The sequence below is a fragment of the Ovis canadensis genome, chromosome 7 (genome assembly GCF_042477335.2).
Source record: "Ovis canadensis isolate MfBH-ARS-UI-01 breed Bighorn chromosome 7, ARS-UI_OviCan_v2, whole genome shotgun sequence".
Taxonomy (NCBI): Eukaryota; Metazoa; Chordata; class Mammalia; order Artiodactyla; family Bovidae; genus Ovis; species Ovis canadensis.
In genome coordinates, this window is record NC_091251.1 from 56,536,712 (window position 1) to 56,554,603 (window position 17,892).

At 49.8% G+C, this 17,892-nt stretch overlaps 1 protein-coding gene across 8 annotated transcripts in view; it reads left to right on the forward strand.

The window, feature by feature from the left end:
• The window catches only part of DAPK2 (death associated protein kinase 2), a 133,989-nt gene extending 116,322 nt beyond the window's left edge, over nt 1–17,667 (forward strand). For all 8 annotated transcript variants that reach the window (XM_069596235.1, XM_069596232.1, XM_069596238.1 and 5 more), the window contains exons 9-12: nt 71–116; nt 13,488–13,577; nt 13,698–13,787; nt 16,984–17,667. In XM_069596235.1, coding sequence (XP_069452336.1) covers nt 71–116; nt 13,488–13,577; nt 13,698–13,787; nt 16,984–17,064 — 307 coding nt within the window. In that variant the 3' untranslated portion in view covers nt 17,065–17,667. The remainder of the gene's footprint in view (nt 1–70; nt 117–13,487; nt 13,578–13,697; nt 13,788–16,983) is intronic.
• The last annotated feature ends 225 nt before the right edge of the window (nt 17,668–17,892 follow it).

The window sequence follows — 17,892 nt, forward strand, 5'->3', positions numbered from 1 at the left end:
GAAGAGTGAGAATGGAGACTGCTGCTCTCAGCTTCTCATGGATCATTACTGTTTTCTCATCTTCATTTAGGAAGCGGCTCACGATCCAAGAGGCTCTCAGACATCCCTGGATCACGGTAAGCGCTTGGTGACGAGTTTCAGCAAGCAGGTTCCTGCTCTGTTGCCAGGGATTCCTGGGCCAGATTCAGGAGACCTGTGACAAGGCCTTTGCTTGAAACACTGACCCCTAAGCACAGATGGAAGCTAGCTGGGGGTCTCCAAGGGTCTGGGCTTGTTCAAATAGGTCTGCGAGTTTAAGTTTCCATGTCATATGTTCAGGTGACTAATGAAAAGAAACTTCCACAAACCTCAACTGAAATCTTTGCTCTTTGAGTGATCTTAAAAACTGTTCTTTGTCGCAAGACACATGAGCGTGCTAAGTTGCTTCGATTGTGTCCAACTCTTTGCAACCTCATGGACTGTAGCCTGCCAGGCTTCTCTGCCCATGGGATTCTCCAGGCATGAAAACTGGAGTGGGTTGCCATGCCCTCCTCCAGGGGATTTCCTGACCCAGAGATAGAACCTGAGTCTGTTATATCTCCTGCATTGGCAGAGGGGTTCTGTACCAAACCAGTAGCACCACCTGGGAAGCCCCTGTCAGAAGACATGTCACAGTTATTCTCAAAAAAGAAATCAGGACTCCTCGGCTATAGAGATCAGTGACAGTTGAAAACCTCAGATGTGTTACCAGGGCACCTTGTTTCTGACTTTCAAAACTCTGAGTTAAGGATGACTCAAACCGGGTCAGTGCCTTCCTTAGGCACCTGGCAACCTCAGAGAATGGGCTGCCCAGCTGGAGGCCTGCTGGGGGAGAGGCAGCCACCCCTCAGGGCAGTTCTGTTCTCTCTGGGGAGGGTGGGGCACAAAGGTGACTTCCTGCCTAACCCACTTTGTAACTGGGCTTCTGGCTGCTGGGTGTTCAGAGGGCCTGGCAGTCTGGTCTCAGTAAAGTGCATGTGATAAGCACTTTGGTAGAATGGGAATCAGGGGAGCGGGACTCTGACCCTTGCTCTGCTGATGGATGAGATGTGCCCTTCTAGGAACATCAGCAGACCTCACTTTCACTGAAATTGTCAAATGGGAGAGCTGGCGAGGGTGATCTGAGGGTGCAGATGAGAACAGGCAGAGGTCCACAGGAGATGAGAGAGCAGAGAGGGCCGGAGTGCCCTGGAGAAGGCCGGGTTCATTGACTCAGTGAAGGATGGGGAAGGCTGAGGGCCTTCTAGGCTTGAGTGCAGAGCTGGGGAGTCTGGTGGGCTGCCTCCTTGCTCAGCATGCTGAGTATTGCCGAGGCCCAGGGAGCCCACAGGCCCTGATGGAGAGAAGCCCCAGTTTCCCCCATCAGCCATGGCCTTGTGCGCTTCCTCTTTGGAGTGGATGCTTGCAGAATCCTGGCTGTAGCCTGCTTGTCTGTGCAAGCACCCTTAAACGCTATGCATGCAGAGACCCTCTCTAATGACTGTGGACCACTCTGCCTGGAAATGCGTGTGCAGGCAACACCCCATCCTCCTGACCTTTCTGATGGTCTATGGGGGTGCTCAGCCCACCCTGGTCTTCCCATGGCCTGGAGCATGCTGTGAATGCAGAGGCAGCTCGAGTGCCTTCCGCCTGCACCTTGGAGCAGACGTCAAATTAACTCTGGCCCTTCTGTCTAAACACCCACCAGTCCAAAGGAGAGATCAGAGCCCCAGAACAGCACAAGGCAGAGCCCAACCAGCTGAAGACCAAGCGCCTGAGAGAGTACACCCTCAAATGCCACTCAAGCATGCCCCCCAACAACACCTACGTCAACTTTGAGCGCTTTGCCCGTGTGGTCGAGGATGTGGCTCAGGTGGAGCAGGGCTGCCGGGCCCTGACAGGGACCCATGACACCATCCAGGACGATGTGGAGACCCTGATCTCCATCTACAATGAGAAGGAGGCTTGGTACCGGGAGGAGAGCGAGAGAGCCCGGCACGACCTGTCTCAGCTCAGGTACGAGTTCCGCAAGGTGAAGTCCTCGAAGAAGCTCCTTCGAGAGGACATCCGGGCCACAGGGTCCCGCCTTGGGGGCGCAGCCAGGAAGCTGGACCACCTGCAGACGCAGTTTGAGACCCTGAGGCAGGAGCTCTCAGCAGACCTCCGGTGGCTCCAGGAACTGGTGGGCAGCTTCCAGATGGAGAGTGGGAGCGTGGACAGCCCAGGTTCCATGTTCTGCCAGGACGCCAGTGAGTCCCTTGGAGAGCTGCTCAACAGATCATGTGGCGAGGGAGTCTTGGCCGGCTTGAAACTCTGAGCACCAGCATCGGGTCATTAATGCATCCTGGATGGTTTGCTGAAGCCTGCTCCCAGCTTCCCTGCCAGGCATCAACTCAAATTCTCCTGCAGGGGTGTGTGTCTGTAGCATAGCCTTCCACCTCCTCCCAGAATCCAGAAGCACGGAGGGACTAGCTAGTTATCCATTCTGTGCCTCCTCTCACCTGCCTGGTTTGTTGGGTGACTTGCTGGGCAGCCAGGCTGTTAAAACAGTTGCTGTTGAATACCCCTCAGCATTCCCTTCTCCAGAGGGAGACAGCTGGCCCTGGGGAGACACTCAGGGAGACACTCAGTAACTGATTTGTGATAATGGACTTGTTCACATCTCACTTCCTGCTTTATGGACTACAGGTCTTGGGTACCATTTGAGTTACCTAGGGCTAATAGTCAGCTTGGTGTTTTCCTGCTGCTGATGGCAGAATTTTAAATTCACAGAGAAAAGATTACTTTTCATTCACATTGACATTTAACTTACCAAGCATTTATGTCTGTGATCCTTAAAAGAACTCTGTGAGACAGGAAGGTAGGTGGTATTATTGTTGTTGTTACTGTTATTTCCATGTAACTGATGAGGAAACTGACCTCCAGGGGGAAATGACTTACACAGGGTCATTCATAGCTAGTTGATACAGATGAAACATGAACCCAGGATGCCTGAGTCTAAGATGGGGTATTTAGGAACAGATAGCTTTTGATGTAAAAAATGCACTTTAATATTAAAGTTCAGATCCCAGAGGTAAAATAAGCAACTTCATGTGTTTTGCCAGGTAATGTGGAAGCCTCATACCCTCTAAGCAATTGTCCTAAGAAGTGTGTCCCAGAAGGCAGGCAGTTTATTGTTCCCATCCAGCCCTTCCGTGTCTGAAGATCAGCCTGAGGATTAGGAGGGAAGGGGCAGCATCTTGCCCTTCTCCACCTTCCCGCCTGTGGCTCAGGGCTCCAACCTTCTGTTGGGAATGAGAACCCTTTTCTCATGTCCCTAAGGTCTGAAGAGGGTGGACATTAAGATTGGGAAGCATGAGGCCCAGTGGTCCCTTCCTGACCGCAGGCTGTGTGCGCCTCTCCCTAAACACTGGATCATCTTGTCTCCCTTTTCCCAGAGGAGGAGACAGCCAGCCAGCTCAGAGAGGCAGAGTGTGGAGAGTGGGCCCAGCGCTGTGCTAGAAGCGTGGGGGTGACAGAACAGATAGTATCGTTCCAAGATGCCTGCACAGACTCGCAAACCCCCTTGTCAGAGAGGAAGGGGTAGGTGTTATTCTGAATTTGGTGCTGAGGAAACAGAGAGGGTGTGATTTGCCCAAGGGCACAGTAGTGGCAAAAGTGGACGCCTTCCGACGGGGTCTTCTGCTTCCTTCCCCTAGCTGCCCCAGGAGCCAGGGGTTCACTCTGCTGTGGGGCAGGTTCTACCCAGACATACCCATCTATCCACTTACAAAGAATTGTTCGGCACCTGTCAACTGCTGGGCACTTATCCTGTCCCCAGGAATACAATGTTGAGTGAAAACAGGTATGTTTCCTGCCTTCATGGAGTTTGCAGTAAACGACTCCACGTTGATCTAGAACATTCTGAAGAGATAGAGCTGCAGCTATGAGAAGACTGCAGCACTGCAGGAGGCTGCAGGGGCAGGTGACCTAGTCAGAAAGGGGGTCCCTGAGGTGGTGACCTAGAGCTGAGGTCAGCGAAGCAAACCAGGGAGGAGGTAGTTTTCCCCACAAAACTGTCATGCCAGGGCTCTGTGCTGGGAGGGGGCCTGAAGCTGAAATTGCTCAGGCAGAAGGAAAGCTGGAGAGGAAAGAAGAGGAGTACGATGTAGATGCGGCTGGAAAGAAGGCAGGACCAGTAGGGCTTTGCCGTACTGAAGAGCTCTGTCTCCATCCCAAGGGCCATGGGACTGAAATGGGTGCCCAGCAGTAAGCAGCCCGATGTCATGGCAGGGGTGGGGCTGCCCAGGGAATAGCGCAGATGGGGCATGGTTTAGAATGATCCCATGAAACCATGTCTTTCGAATCCTACCTCCCTTTCTATTACATGCTGCTGCTGCTGCTGCTAAGTCACTTCAGTCGTGTCCAACTCTGTGTGACCCCATAGACGGCAGCCCACCAGGCTCCCCCATCCCTGGGATTCTCCAGGCAAGAACACTGGAGTGGGTTGCCATTTCCTTCTCCAGTGCATGAAAGTGAAAAGTGAAAGGGAAGTCGCTCAGTCGTGTCCGACTCTTAGCGACCCCATGGGCTGGATCACTTCAAATATTATATATAATATTTGTAACAAACAGTTTTCATCAAGTCGAAGAAACCATATTTTCACCAAATGTAAGATGCATCATTATTTTATGACCCCAAAATAAATTTAAAAAGAAGCCCAAGATGGGAAGTCTAAGAGAAAATACCAAATACAAAGCTGGGACACCCTCACTGAGAGGGGAGGTGAGAAATAAAGCCACCAGGTGGGAGGGGAAGGCAAGGGAATGTGTGCATTTCAGGCTTGACACTGGGTCGCTCAGTTGCTCAGTCACATCTGACTCTTTGCAACCCCGTGGACTGTAGCTCACCAGGCTCCTCTGCCCATGGAATTCACCAGGCAAGAATACTGGAGTGGGTAGCCACTCCTTTCTCTAAAGGATCTTCCCGACCCAGGGACCAAACCCGGGTCTCCCGCATTGCAGGTGGATTCTTTACTGTCTGAACCACCAGGAAAGTCCTGACACTGGGTAGAAGGGTGGAAGAATCCTCCCCTGAGAACAGGAGCCTCGGGCTGGTGGTACTCAGACAGAATTCCTTTCTGCATTTACACAATTTCCTTTCTTCATTTACACAATTAGTGGAATCCAAAAGAACCTCAAGCAAGAAATCTAATGTTAAACAGTCTGAGGCTGGGTGGCCCCAATGGCTAGCAGAAGCAGTGTGATCATCTCCTGGAGCACCTGCCTTCACTTCAGACCCACCATAAAGATATGATGCCATTGTTTGAGAGAGAAGTCCTGATTTCAGAGATCCAAAAATGTGCATCTTGGAATCAATGAAAGATAGCAAAGCCCTGTTTTCTATGCCCTGTCTGGGAGAAATGATACAAACAGTCCATCTACAATCTCTCCAAGAACTTTTCTGCCCTGTCACAGGACAGGATATAATCATTTGGCATAAGACACCGCAAAGATTAATGGTCCCTTTGGCCAGGTCAACCAAGTCAAGGGCTTTCCTGGTGGCTCAGGCGGTAAAGAATCCACCTGCAATGCAGGAGACCTGGGTTCGATCCCTGGGTTGGGAAGAGTCCCTGGAGAAGGGAATAGCTACCTACTCTAATATTCTTGCCTGGAGAATCCCATGGACAGAGGGGTCTGGTGGGCTACTGTCCATGGGGGCACAAAGAGTCAGACCCAACTGAATGACTAACTCTTTAACTTGACCAAGTCAACAGGTTTCCTAAGGCAAGGAAGCCCCTGATTGAGCAACTCAGGGCAAACTTTCTTGTAAGGGTCGAAATAAAATGCAATAAAGGAGTAAGCTGTGGATGATGATTTGAATTAGGGAGACTGGGAAAAGAGCGGGAGAAGTGGTTACTTTAGAATCCTAGCATCAGCTACATGCTCTCTGTGCTGGAGGTTCTCAGGGGTGAGCCATCTGACAGCCTCCTTTTACAGCATTTTACAGGACAGGGTTTGTCTAGAGTCTCCCAGCCAGTCAGCCCCGGAGCTGACTGGAGTCAGAATCATAAGTGGATTTCTTCTCTGTAGTGCAGTTGTCCTCTCCATGTTCATGTCCAGTCATGGGTAACAGCTTGTCATTTAGATGTTTTATGAACAGACTCTTTTATTTAAGAGTTTCCAAAGACAAAGTGAAGTGAACTGAAAACTGCCCTCCAAGTTTTTCAGGGAAGTCAGAAGGGACCATGACCTTCCCCTGCCCCCTGACTAGTCCAACGCCCATCACCCTTTGGCAGCAGAATCTGATGCCAAGGGGAGTCCAAGGAGGCTGGTGGAATGCCCAGCCAGAGGACCCGCTTGACTCTCCTCCACATGCCCACAGATAGCATTTTAACAGTGACATCAAGAACAGGGCAGAACAGGGCAGATGAGGCAGAATCGGGTGTTTCATTGGCATCTAGACAGACAAAGGCCTGGTGGGGGTTGCCGCTCTGTGGGCCAGCCCGTGTGCCATCACAGAGGATCTTTTCATTCATCAGGCTGTGAATGAGAGGTCAGCTTCTGTGCTCTCTGCTGATGCCATCGCAGAGAGGGCAGGGTGAGCCTGTAACATCTTCCTGAACAGCGGTTCCCAAGAGGCTGGAGAGTTGGCACCTGGGGAAGCTCTGGAGCAGACGCATGAGGCACACAGTCACCCAGCTTTGTGCTGGGAAGGGTGGGGAAGGTGTGATGGTGAGCCGTGCTCCTGCAGAATCGGGATGATGGTAGCGAAGGGCGGGAGCAGAGTCATAATGGTGGGAGAAGCCAGAGTCTCCTCCGTGAGCTTCTCTCCCCACACCACCCACCCACCTCTCCAGGTGTTTATGAAGGCGGTGGCGACCCACATCACTTCTTCAGGCAGCACGGTGGTCCCACGCCAGGGAGAGCTGGCTCTGTGCTCAGCTATCACGCCTGCTCTCAGCCTCTGTACACGTCTGTGGAACTGAATGACCCTTTCTTCTTTGTCTGTGAAAACTCTTGGCCCGTGGAGATTTTTTGCCGCGGAGAGGAGACCCAGCAGTGGGCATATTTGAGGAGTGAAAGCGGCCAGTTCTGTGAATAAACACTGATTGTGCCCTGGCTCTGGAGGGAGGTGACAGATAAGGACAAGACAACCCTTGAATAAAAGACTCAGTGTCTGGCACTGAGGTAGGGCCCCAACCAACTGCGGAGAGAAAGGCCATGGTGAGTGATGAAAGCAGAGGTACCTAATATTCCAGAAAACAGGAGGCAGATGAACTCTGAGGAGAGGTAAGGAGATGGCAGGGGTTTCTCAGGTGGCACTCATGGTAAAGGACCCGCCTGCCAATGCAGGAGACAAGAGATCAAGGTTCAATCCCCGGGTTGGGAAGATCCCCTGGAGGAGGGCATGGGAACCCATTCCAGTATTCTTGCCTGCAGAATCCCATGAACAGAGGCGCCCCGTGGGTGGGCTACAAGTCCATAGGGTCACAAAAGAATTGGATATGAATAAAGCACTTAACATTCTCAAAAGGAGGTGGCAGAGGGCATAAACATTCTCGGGGCCGGTGGGGGGGGGGGTGTCTTCCGCCAACACTCCCCTCCCTCTATAACCTTGGGAAGGTACCAGGCAGAACTTGGAGGGATGGGATGAGTTCGGATTGTGGTCTGGAACCTAGAGCTGTTAAACGGAAATTAAAGGAGATTACAGAGATTCAAAAGAAGGAGAGTTTGTGTTTTTAGCTTTTCATTATGGGAGATTTTCAAAACTTGCATGGAAGGGTTAGGAATGGCTGAGTGAATTCCAATTATCTATTACCCAGCTTCAAAGTATTTTAAAGCAAACTTCAGACTCACTTAACTGATAAATTTTCCAGCAGGAATCTTTTATAAAGCGTGTTTTGTTTGTTTGTTTTACCATGACCACTGCTCCATGATTGCGCGTGACAAACTCAGGACTAATTGCTTATCACCATCTGTGTGCACAAGCCGGACTGGCGTGCCCCGCTCTTCTCGAGGGCCTCCTGCTATACTCAGTCTGTTCAAATCAGGATCCAAACACAGTTCACACATGGCAGGTGGATATAATGTCTCTCAAGTCTCTTGTCTTCAGTGCTAGAGGGAGAGCTTTTGAAGCTTTTCTTGGGAATGAAAAAGTGGCTCAGAAAACTGAACGTCCCGGAGAGAAGACGAAAAGGAAGAGTGTATGCATGCTGAGACCTGACTCAGAGAAGTAAGGTCGGTTCAGGCAAAGAAAGGGGCATTCTACCTCTTTCCATTGGCATGCTCTGTCGCGGGACAACCTGCAGGCACACAGCCTCGCTGAAGCTCCCCCGACTCAGCCATAGGGAGGCAGACTCAGGCCTCCTTTCTTGGGTAAACAGGGAGGTAAGGCCAGCAGGGCTCCAGCCAGCAAAACAGTCAGCAAAAGGGAGAGGTGGAGATGCCACCTACAGACGAAGGAGCAAGGCCCAGAGTGATAGTCCTGGGCGAACCAAGAAACTGGGTGCTCAGCTGTCCTTGGCTTTCAGTGGAGGATGGGGCTGGAGGAGTAACTCAGATGGAGGTTTGAAAAGTTGCAATCTGTTTGCAGTTTCTCGAGGAGACTGGAAAACCAGGATTCTGGTCTTTATGCCTGGAAGGATGGCTGCTGCTTCATCTCCCTGCCCTGTGGATGTTGGTGCTGGCCTAGCTCTCCACAACAGACATTCTTTTAAACTGGAGGATAATTGCTTTACAATGTTGTGCTGACTTCTGCTGTACAGCAAAGTGAATCAGCCATAAGTGTACATATATCCCCTCCCTCTAGAGCCTCCCTCCCACCCCACCCCTATTCCCACTCCTCTAGATCATCATAGAGCACCAGGTTGAGCTCCCTGTGTGATAGAGCAGCTTCCCATTCGCTGTCTATATTACACATGGTAATAATTACAGTTGGAGGAGGTTGGTCGTCTGTACTTAGTTGTGTCTGACTCTTTGTGACCCCATGGACACAAAGGGGTCCCTCCAAGCTCCAATGTCTGGGATTTCCCAGGCAAGAATACCAGAGTGGGTTGCCATTTCCTACTCCAGGTAGTGTGTATATTTCAAATTACATTCTCTCAGTTTATTTCACCCAGTTCTTGCCCCCACCATCCACGTCCACAAGACCGTTTTCTACATCTGCGTCTCTATTACTGCTCTGCAAATATGTTTATCAGTACCATTTTTCTAGATTCCATATACATGCATTAATATGAAATATTTATTTTTCTCTTTCTGACTTACTTCACTCTGTAAAACGGCTCCCTGAAGGACTTTTTCAGAGGCGTTTGTGTCCGCATAAACAAAACCTGACTTTAGCCACAGAGTTCTGTCTTCTTTTCTCCCTTCTCAGCATTTTTCTATGACACTAAACATACTCCTAGGAGCCTGGTCAAAGCCGCCCACACTGGCGTCACTGAAGGACCACGAGGCTGAGGGCTTTGTTTGCAGAAAGGGAAGGGTCAGGAGAAGGTGGAACAAACTCCATCTCCCCTCACACCCTCAGTTTAATCCAAAGTGTTGGTATCACATTCCTTCTGGAACTTATGTCACTGCAGAATTCACATCTCTCTGACTTCAAGACCTAGAGACAATGTCAGCGTTTGGTGAGCCTCTTAGCCACCGACAAGGCCCATTGATTGGGAAAGGCCAGCCTGACAGGTTTATATACTCTTCCTGGGAGTTCATGCTGTTTTGTGTAGAACACAGACAGGGTCCTTGAAGTGACTACGTCACCTCCCAGGAGCAGCCTGTGGGAACAGTCCCACGTGATACTGCTGTTGGGCATCTCCGCTTAGTGGCTGACACTGCTGGACCAGTTGGAATGTGGGATTCTCACTAACGGGATTCCCCTGGCCTGCATGTCGACCTTCCAACCATGGGGTTTAGTTAACTCTCTCCTGGCAAGGGAGCCAATCAGTAAGTAGACAAGAAGAGGTCCCTTTGGTCCCAGAGTCCACTAATTCCAGCTCATCAAACTCTCCAAGTGCAAGATGTTCCCTGCCGGGATTAGACTGCAAGGTGAATAGCATATATTTGTAAAGTTAGAGGTAGAAATGTTCTGTGGGTGGCAAGATGGCAATGACCTTGGGAAGGAGATACTAGTTGCTGAGAGGTACAGAGCAGGGGGGTTAACAACAACTGAATAAACACAGAATAAAAGGTCAGGTAGTGACAGGTCCTGTGAAGAACTCGGGCAGAGGCACAGTGACTTGCATAGGGCAACCAATGTGCTATCTTATATAGGGTGACCCTGCGGAGGTGACCCTGGAGCACACACCTGCCTGAGATGACAAAGTTTATCCAGCAAGATCCTGAGACCTTGGGTTCCTGGACTAGCAAGCAGACCCGTGCAATGAAAGCCACGGGGATAGGAAGGAGATGGGGAGAAAATCAGATGAGAGAAAGACCCAGATGGTACAGGCCTTGGGGTTCTTGGTGAGCTTCTTGGGTTCTTTTGAGAGTACCTGGAAGCTGCTGGAAGGCTTTGATGCCAGGGAAAGGCAGGATCAGAACAGACCAGTTGTCCCCTGCCCTCTTTCATGGCTGTCTTGCAGTGAGGACCTTAACCCAGGGCAGGGCTTGCGTGGGGGAAGAGACAGTTAAGGAAAGAGTTGAGAGAGCAGGACATGAGCTGGTGGTGCCCTCAGCACCCCCATCCTTTGCTCTTCTCTCTCCTCTCCACCTCCCTCCTTTCCCTCCTCTCTTCCTTCCAGTACTCTTTGGACCAAACCACTGGGTCCCAGTTTGGGAGGATGAATAGCCTCTGGCTCTCTCGTCTCCCCTGTGTCAAGGTGGCGTGGACTCTCCTCCATGCTCCCTGACCTCCCTAGGACTCTGTGTCTCACCTCACTGCCCCCCACCCCCAGGCAGTGTGTCGTGACACCCTTCCGCGGTCTCACAGCCGGGTGGACCCAGGTGCCTGGGCCTCTCATGGGCGGGAATGAGTAGGTCCCAGGTCCTGGGGCTTTGTTCTGGTTTGATTCTGCTGCAGATCACCCATACAGCGCTTCCGCACCCACTGTCTTAAGCTCTGGATCAGGAGTAGGTGGTGAGGAAACACTGGCAGAAACGTGAAGAGAATCATTCCTGTTATTGGCCACTGGTGGGAGATGACTGTACTGCGGAGCTGACCAAGAGAGGTGCTGTGTATGATAAAGGAGCACCATGTGTTTGGGTCATGTTGGGAGAGACATTGTTTCTTGGAGGTTATCTTGGAAGAGGTCATAACTGAATTGGGGTTTGAAACACACAGAGGCCTTTCTGGAGGAGGGACGTTGGGTGAACGTGAAAAGAGCCTCCTGCCAGAAGATGTCAGGTCCGGAGCAGTGTGCCCCAGCCATATGCACCGGCTTCCACGGACATCTGGCACCATGATGACAGATAAGCAGGCGTGGAGGTGTGCTCACAGTGTGGGTAGGAGACAAGACCAGCATCAGGAGTCCATGAGCGGCCTCACTCACTGAGGTCACCGAGGTGCAAAAGGTGACACTGCTTTGAGGAGGCTGTCAGAGCAGAGAGAAAAAATAGAGCTGGATGGGACCTTATGGACGAACGTGGGTGGTTCATTTTCTTGAGGTCCCAGAGTCCTTTAAGAATCAATGGAAGCTCCTGACTCTTCTCAGAGGAAAAATATGTCTGTACCTATACACTAAGTTTTTAAAAATTGAGATATAATTCACATACTACAAAATTCACTACTTGAAAGTATACAATTCAGTGCTTGTTAGTGTATTCACAAGGTTATGCAACCATCATCACTGTCTAATTCCAGGACATTTTCATCACCCTAGAAAGAAACTTCTTTCATGTCATTCTCCATCTCCCCCTCTCTCCAGCCCTGGCAACTACTAATCTACTTTCTTCCTCTGTGGATTTGCCCATTCTGGATATTTGGGGCATTTTATGTGACTCAGTTCAGTTCAGTCGCTCGCTCAGTCGTGTCTGACTCTTTGTGACCCCATGGATTGCAGCACACCAGGCTTGTTTATGTGATTAGAATTATACAACATGTGACCTCCTGTGTCTGGCATCTTTCACTTACTATTTTGTTTTCAAGGCTTATTCATGTCGTAGTATGTATTAGTACTTCATTCTTTTCATGAATGGATTTTCCACTTAGTTCTTCCATTGTATGGATAAAGTAGGCTTCCCTGGTGGCTCAATGGTAGAGAACCTGCCTGCCAATGCAGGAGACACGGGTTTGATCCCTGGGTTGGGAGGATCCCCTGGAGAAGGGAATGGCTACGCACTCCAGTATTCTTGCCTGCAAAATCCCATAGACAGAGGAGCCTGGTGGGCTACAGTCCATGGGATCACTAAAGAGTCAGACACAACTCAATGACTAAAGCAACAACCTGGGTAGGCCACATTTTTTTTTGTCCATGTGTCAGTTGATGTACATTTAGGTTGCTTCCACTTTTTGTCTGTTATAAATGATGCTACTGTGAACATCCATGTGCAAGTTTATGCACTAAAATCTGCAGATCATTTCAGGAGGTTCATAGAATCCCTGAAACTCATCTCTTGAATTCTCGAATTAGGAAAATCTTGTTTATGAAGAGGCAGGAATTCATGAGGGAATGAGCTCCTTACACTGGAGTCCATTAAATATGCCCACTTTTTAATATCAATTAACTCTAGTATTCTTGCCTGGAAAATCCTGTGGACGGAGGAGCTTGGCAGTCTGTAGTCCATGGGGTCACAAAGAGTCAGACACGACCAAACGACTTCACTTTCTTTCTTTTTTTCTTAAATCAAAATAAAGCTATTTTAAAAATAAAATAATTTTTAAAAAGATGGACTGGAGAAGACAGGAAGGCTATCAGTAATTTATTACTATTTATTGAGCAACTCTAAGTTAAGCACTTCACATCCCACAGTCATTTAATCCTAAATAACCCTGTGACACAATGTTATTCATTATCCCCATATTACAGATGAGAAAATTGAGACTCCGAGAAGCCAGAAACTTTTTTAAGTTTCTTAAAAAAGTCAGAGCTTAAGCTGAGCCTTGACTGCCAGGCAATGAAAGGAAATACATATCCCATCTCCTCTCGATCCCCATCAAAGCCCTATTTCCTTCCATTTATCTTTAAATGGAATATTAATGCCCCATCTGCCAGCAAGTCATCCATTTTGCTAAGCCCAGAACTGACCCAGTTTACAGTGGGTATCCTGGACTGCTGCAGGATGACCCTTCCCCGGAGGGACCCCCTGCCTCCTGGTCTTTCCCTTTATGGGGGGGCAAGCCTCCAGTCCAGCCAGTGTGCCCATCTGGCTGTGGTAAGAATAGCTCAGGGGTGCCCTGGGCATCTCTGGAACAGCTGAGATTCATCTGGAGCCGTGCCCTCAGTGTGAGGTCCTTCTGTGTGTCGTGTCCAGCAGGCAGATCCCAGGGTCAGGCTGAGGGTGGCGTGTGGTCAGGGGTTTAGCTGCTGCCCGAAGCCCAGTGTCAGCCACCATGCTCTCTGCTTTGTCTCCCAGCCGGTGGACAGCCAGCAAGCCCTGATGCGCAGGGAGTCTGCGGTCAATCTGGAGAACTTCAAGAAGCAGTATGTCCGCAGGCGGTGGAAGGTGGGTCAGGGCTTAGGGTGGGGCGCAGGGGGCTGAGGTGGGCTCCTGGCTCCTTCCAGACTCCTCCAGGGTCTCTGTGCACATTCTCACCTGGCGGCTCCCCTCTGCTCCCTCCCTCAGCTCTCCTTCAGCATCGTCTCCTTGTGCAACCACCTCACCCGCTCCCTGATGAAGAAGGTGCACCCGAGGCCGAGGCCGAACAAGGACCTGGTGGGTAAACACAGTGCTCTCGGAGTGTGTAGCCTTGACCTGGGAGGGGCTGTGGGAAGCAGATGGGGCTCAACTGCTTCCAGCAGGCTCTGCACTGTGTGATCAGCAGAGGCTGTGTTCATGGGCGACCACTGGGGTGGTGCTGGAAGATGGGTGCTCCAAGGGAGTTGGTACATGAGCCTCTAGAGGCTCTTGAATCCTTTCCTCATGGGCTTTTGGAGGGACTGCTGCTGCCATTCCACAGCCCCAGCTTCCCCGGAGGACCTGTAGCCTGTTAGGGGCTGCAGGAACTCTGGTCAATGAGACTACCACAGGCGGGCGATCCAAAGTCAGTTCCTGATAATCCAGATATCTGCTTTAGAAGGAGAGGTTTACATTCATTTGCCAATTTTCCCACTTCTGCTTTGCTTTAGATTACCAATAATAATAACATAATAATATTTAGATGATATATTTGATTAGCTTGTTGCAACTTTACGTACATTTTAAATGGGAGACTCATAATGTCAAGAGCATGGCTTCTGGAGCAAGACTGCCAGGATTCAAATGTGCCACTCCCTAGCTGTGTGACCTTCAGGAAATGACTTAACCTCTCTGTGCTAAATGAAATCATTTGTAAAAAGGGGTTAGCAACAGTTCTTACCTCACAGGGCAGTCATGAGGATTAAATGATGACATATACTTAGAGTCTGGCATTTTAAGTGCTCAATACTTATTAGCACCTATTATTGTTTAAAATCCTCCTGTAGACTCTGAAATGCAGGGCTGGTACTACCAAGTGCAGTGTTAGTATTGTGGCTGGTCAAGGGTCCCTGACAGACCCTCCTCACAGCTTACCGTGTGTGGTGACGGCCTCTCGATGGCACAGGTCGGGAGAGAAGGTGACTCCCTACTCAGGAAGAGGCCGTAGGGCAGCAGCCTGCCTGTCAGCCCTGGGCAGCCTCGGGCACACAGCACTTAGGCTACATCCCAGGTCTTGGCACTGCCCCTGTGTGCCCCACACCAGCCTGAGCTCTTCTTGAGCTCGGGGCCCTGCAGGACTCATGGCTTAGAGGCCCATAAACGGTGGGCTTTGGCCAGGCTGTGTTCCTTCTCTGGCCACGTTCCTCATCTGCTATAAAAGGGGACAGCTTCAGCTGCTTGCAACAAATTGTGGTAAATGCTCTTTTCATTTTATTCTGTTACAAATATTTTCTAATTTTCCTTGTTCGATATAACCATCATTTAAAAGTGGACATTTACTTTCTAAATACGTAGAGTTCTTAACGTTAAAAAAGAAGTGGGGAGGGGGACTGGACTTGCTCCCTCTGAGAATCCCTGTTAATCACAAGCAGATTGTCACCCAGCTTACTTTGTTATTGTTTGGCTCTGACTCATGCTAAAAAGTTGCGATTCAGCAGAGCTTGCATTATTTTTATTGTTATAGCCAGGCTAGGTCCAGGATGTATTTGGCAAAGTTGATCTTGACCTTGAATTTCGAGCTGGTTCAGGCCAAGGGAAGGAGAGGGGCCCCTGAGTAGGCACACGGCTGACAGCGGGCACACCTCTCAGGCTGAGTTGGCCTGATACAATGCTGGCCATTGGGAAAGAGGAACAGAGAGTAATTGAAAAGAATGTAAAATTCTTTCCTAATTTTTGTCTATTTGTGAACTTTAAAATAGTTCTCTTTTTACTCAAACACACAGCACCTGATATCAACCCAATGGCTCATCCTCTAAGTAGAAAAGAAATGGGTCCCAGACATCTATTATACTGCTTTCCCTAAGACATTTTCCTTTTAAAAAAAAAGAAATAAATAAAAAGAAAAATAGACACATCCTTTTGTTTCAGTTCAGTTCAGTCGCTCAGTCGTGTCCGACTCTTTGCGACCCCATGAATGGCAGCACGCCAGGCCTCCCTGTCCATCACCATCTCCCGGAGTTCACTCAAATTCATGTCCATCGAGTCGGTGATGCCATCCAGCCATCTCATCCTCTGTCGTCCCCTTCTCCTCCTGCCCCCAATCCCTCCCAGCATCAGGGGCTTTTCCAATGAGTCAACTCTTCGCATGAGGTGGCCAAAATACTGGAGTTTCAGTTTTAGCATCATTCCTTCCAAAGAAATCCCAGGGCTGATCTCCTTCAGAATGGACTGGTTGGATCTCCTTGCAGTCCAAGGGACCCTCAAGAATCTTCTCCAACACCACAGTTCAAAAGCATCAATTCTTTGGCGCTCAGCCTTCTTCACAGTCCAACTCTCACATCCATACATGACCACAGGAAAAACCATAGGAAGCATTAAAATTTAAAATCTGAGGACTTCTGTAGTAGTCCAGTGGTTAAGACTCCACACTTCCCCTGCAGGGGGCATGGGTTCGACCCCCAGTTAGGGAATTAAGTTCATGCATGCCACAAGTTGTGGCCAAAAAATAGGGGGAAAAAATGCAAAAAGAAAAGCTTTAAAAAAATAAGAATAAATAAAACTGTACATCTGACAACAGATTTTTCTATGATTTGCATAATTCTTTATTAATACTTCTTTCAATAGTTTTAATTATTTAATAGATGCACGTGGAATGAATGAAAAAGGCACAATGACTTCCAGGGTGGCTGCCTCTGCTCTGGCTTAGCTATGTAGGAGCTGATAGAATCTGCTTTACTCTTTTTCCCTTTCATAAAAACGGGGGACAGAAGCCATTGGCCTGGAAAGACTACATGGCAGGCCTGGCTAAAGGTGCAGCCTAAGCCAGTCAAAGCAGAGGGGGTGAGGTGGCCATCAGAGCTTGGAGAGGTCGTGCTAGCCCTCCTCATTCTCTCTAGGCTGAGGTCAGGAGACCCATCACCCCACTAGCCAACTAGCCAAGTGGTCTTAATTATGTGGCAGCCACAAAGGACACCAGATATAATTTTCATGATGATCGTTTGGCCTCTTCTGGTGCCTGGCTTCCCCTAGAGGCTCTGCCTGCTTTCCTTCCTCCTGGGAAGGAGGCCGCCAGGCAGTTGGTTTGGCCCTGCTTCAGGGCCCTCCCCATTCCTATCTCTTCCACCCCTGGTCTCTGGACAGAGCAACAGGATTCCCCTCCATGTCCACCTCCCTGGTTTACAGGCTCCTGACTCAGGTGCATCAGCCTAGGTTGCCCAGCATGACCCCATTTTTAGCATCTTCTGACCGTCTTGCTCTGGGTCTCTCTCTCTTTTTCTTTTTTTTTTTTTCCCAGAGGAATTGTGAGAGTGACACAGAGGAGGACATCGCCAAAAGGAAAGCCCTCCACCCCCGGAGGAGGAGCAGTACCTCCTAACTGACCAGGCTCTAGGTGGCCACCAGGGAAGCCCAGCCCAGCAAGTCTCCTTTCTCTGCAGACTCTTGGACCCCGCTTGTTACCAGCGCCTGAGCATTCTGCAACCCTGAGCACTTTGCAAGAGAGATGGGCATGCAGGATTCAGAAGGATTTTCGGGGGATCCAGGAGATCCTGGGAGCTGTGGCTATCTCCTAAGGAGGAGATTCCAACATTCCCAAAGCCCTTAATTCTCCATAAAATGGGCTTTCACCTGTCTGCCCACCTCAGAACCTGGGATGGGATATAGCCCTAGGAAAATGATGTAGACGACCATCATCACCATCATCATGGGTAAAGGTCAGATTTGGGCAGCTTTCCTTACAGGATGAGGGAGTTCAGAACCAGCCTGGTCAAAAATGATACCAGGAAGACAGATACCTCACCCCTGGGCAGAAGATACAGAGTGAATGTTGGGGTATGAGGGACCAATCCTGTGACCTCCCAGAACCCACACGGAGTCAGCGTGTCATGCCGGCCAACTTATCAAACCTCCTAAAGCAGCCCATTGCCAGCCCACTGTGTTGTCATTTTTTTCACTTTTATTAAACTTCTTGTTTATCTGATGCTCAGCTTCTTTTTGAGCTATCTGCATCTGATTTTCTTTAGCTCAGGTGCCTATGTCTCTGGGGAGCACCCAGAATTGGGGTGCTGAGTGGATAGCACCTCAGAAGGTCATATTGAACCACCTGTCCTGGGCTGCAGGGTGCCTGACTTCTACATCTTTCCCTAAAGGTGTGCAGCCCAAGAAAACCAACCTGGATGCCAGCATAGAATGCCTGTATTCCCTC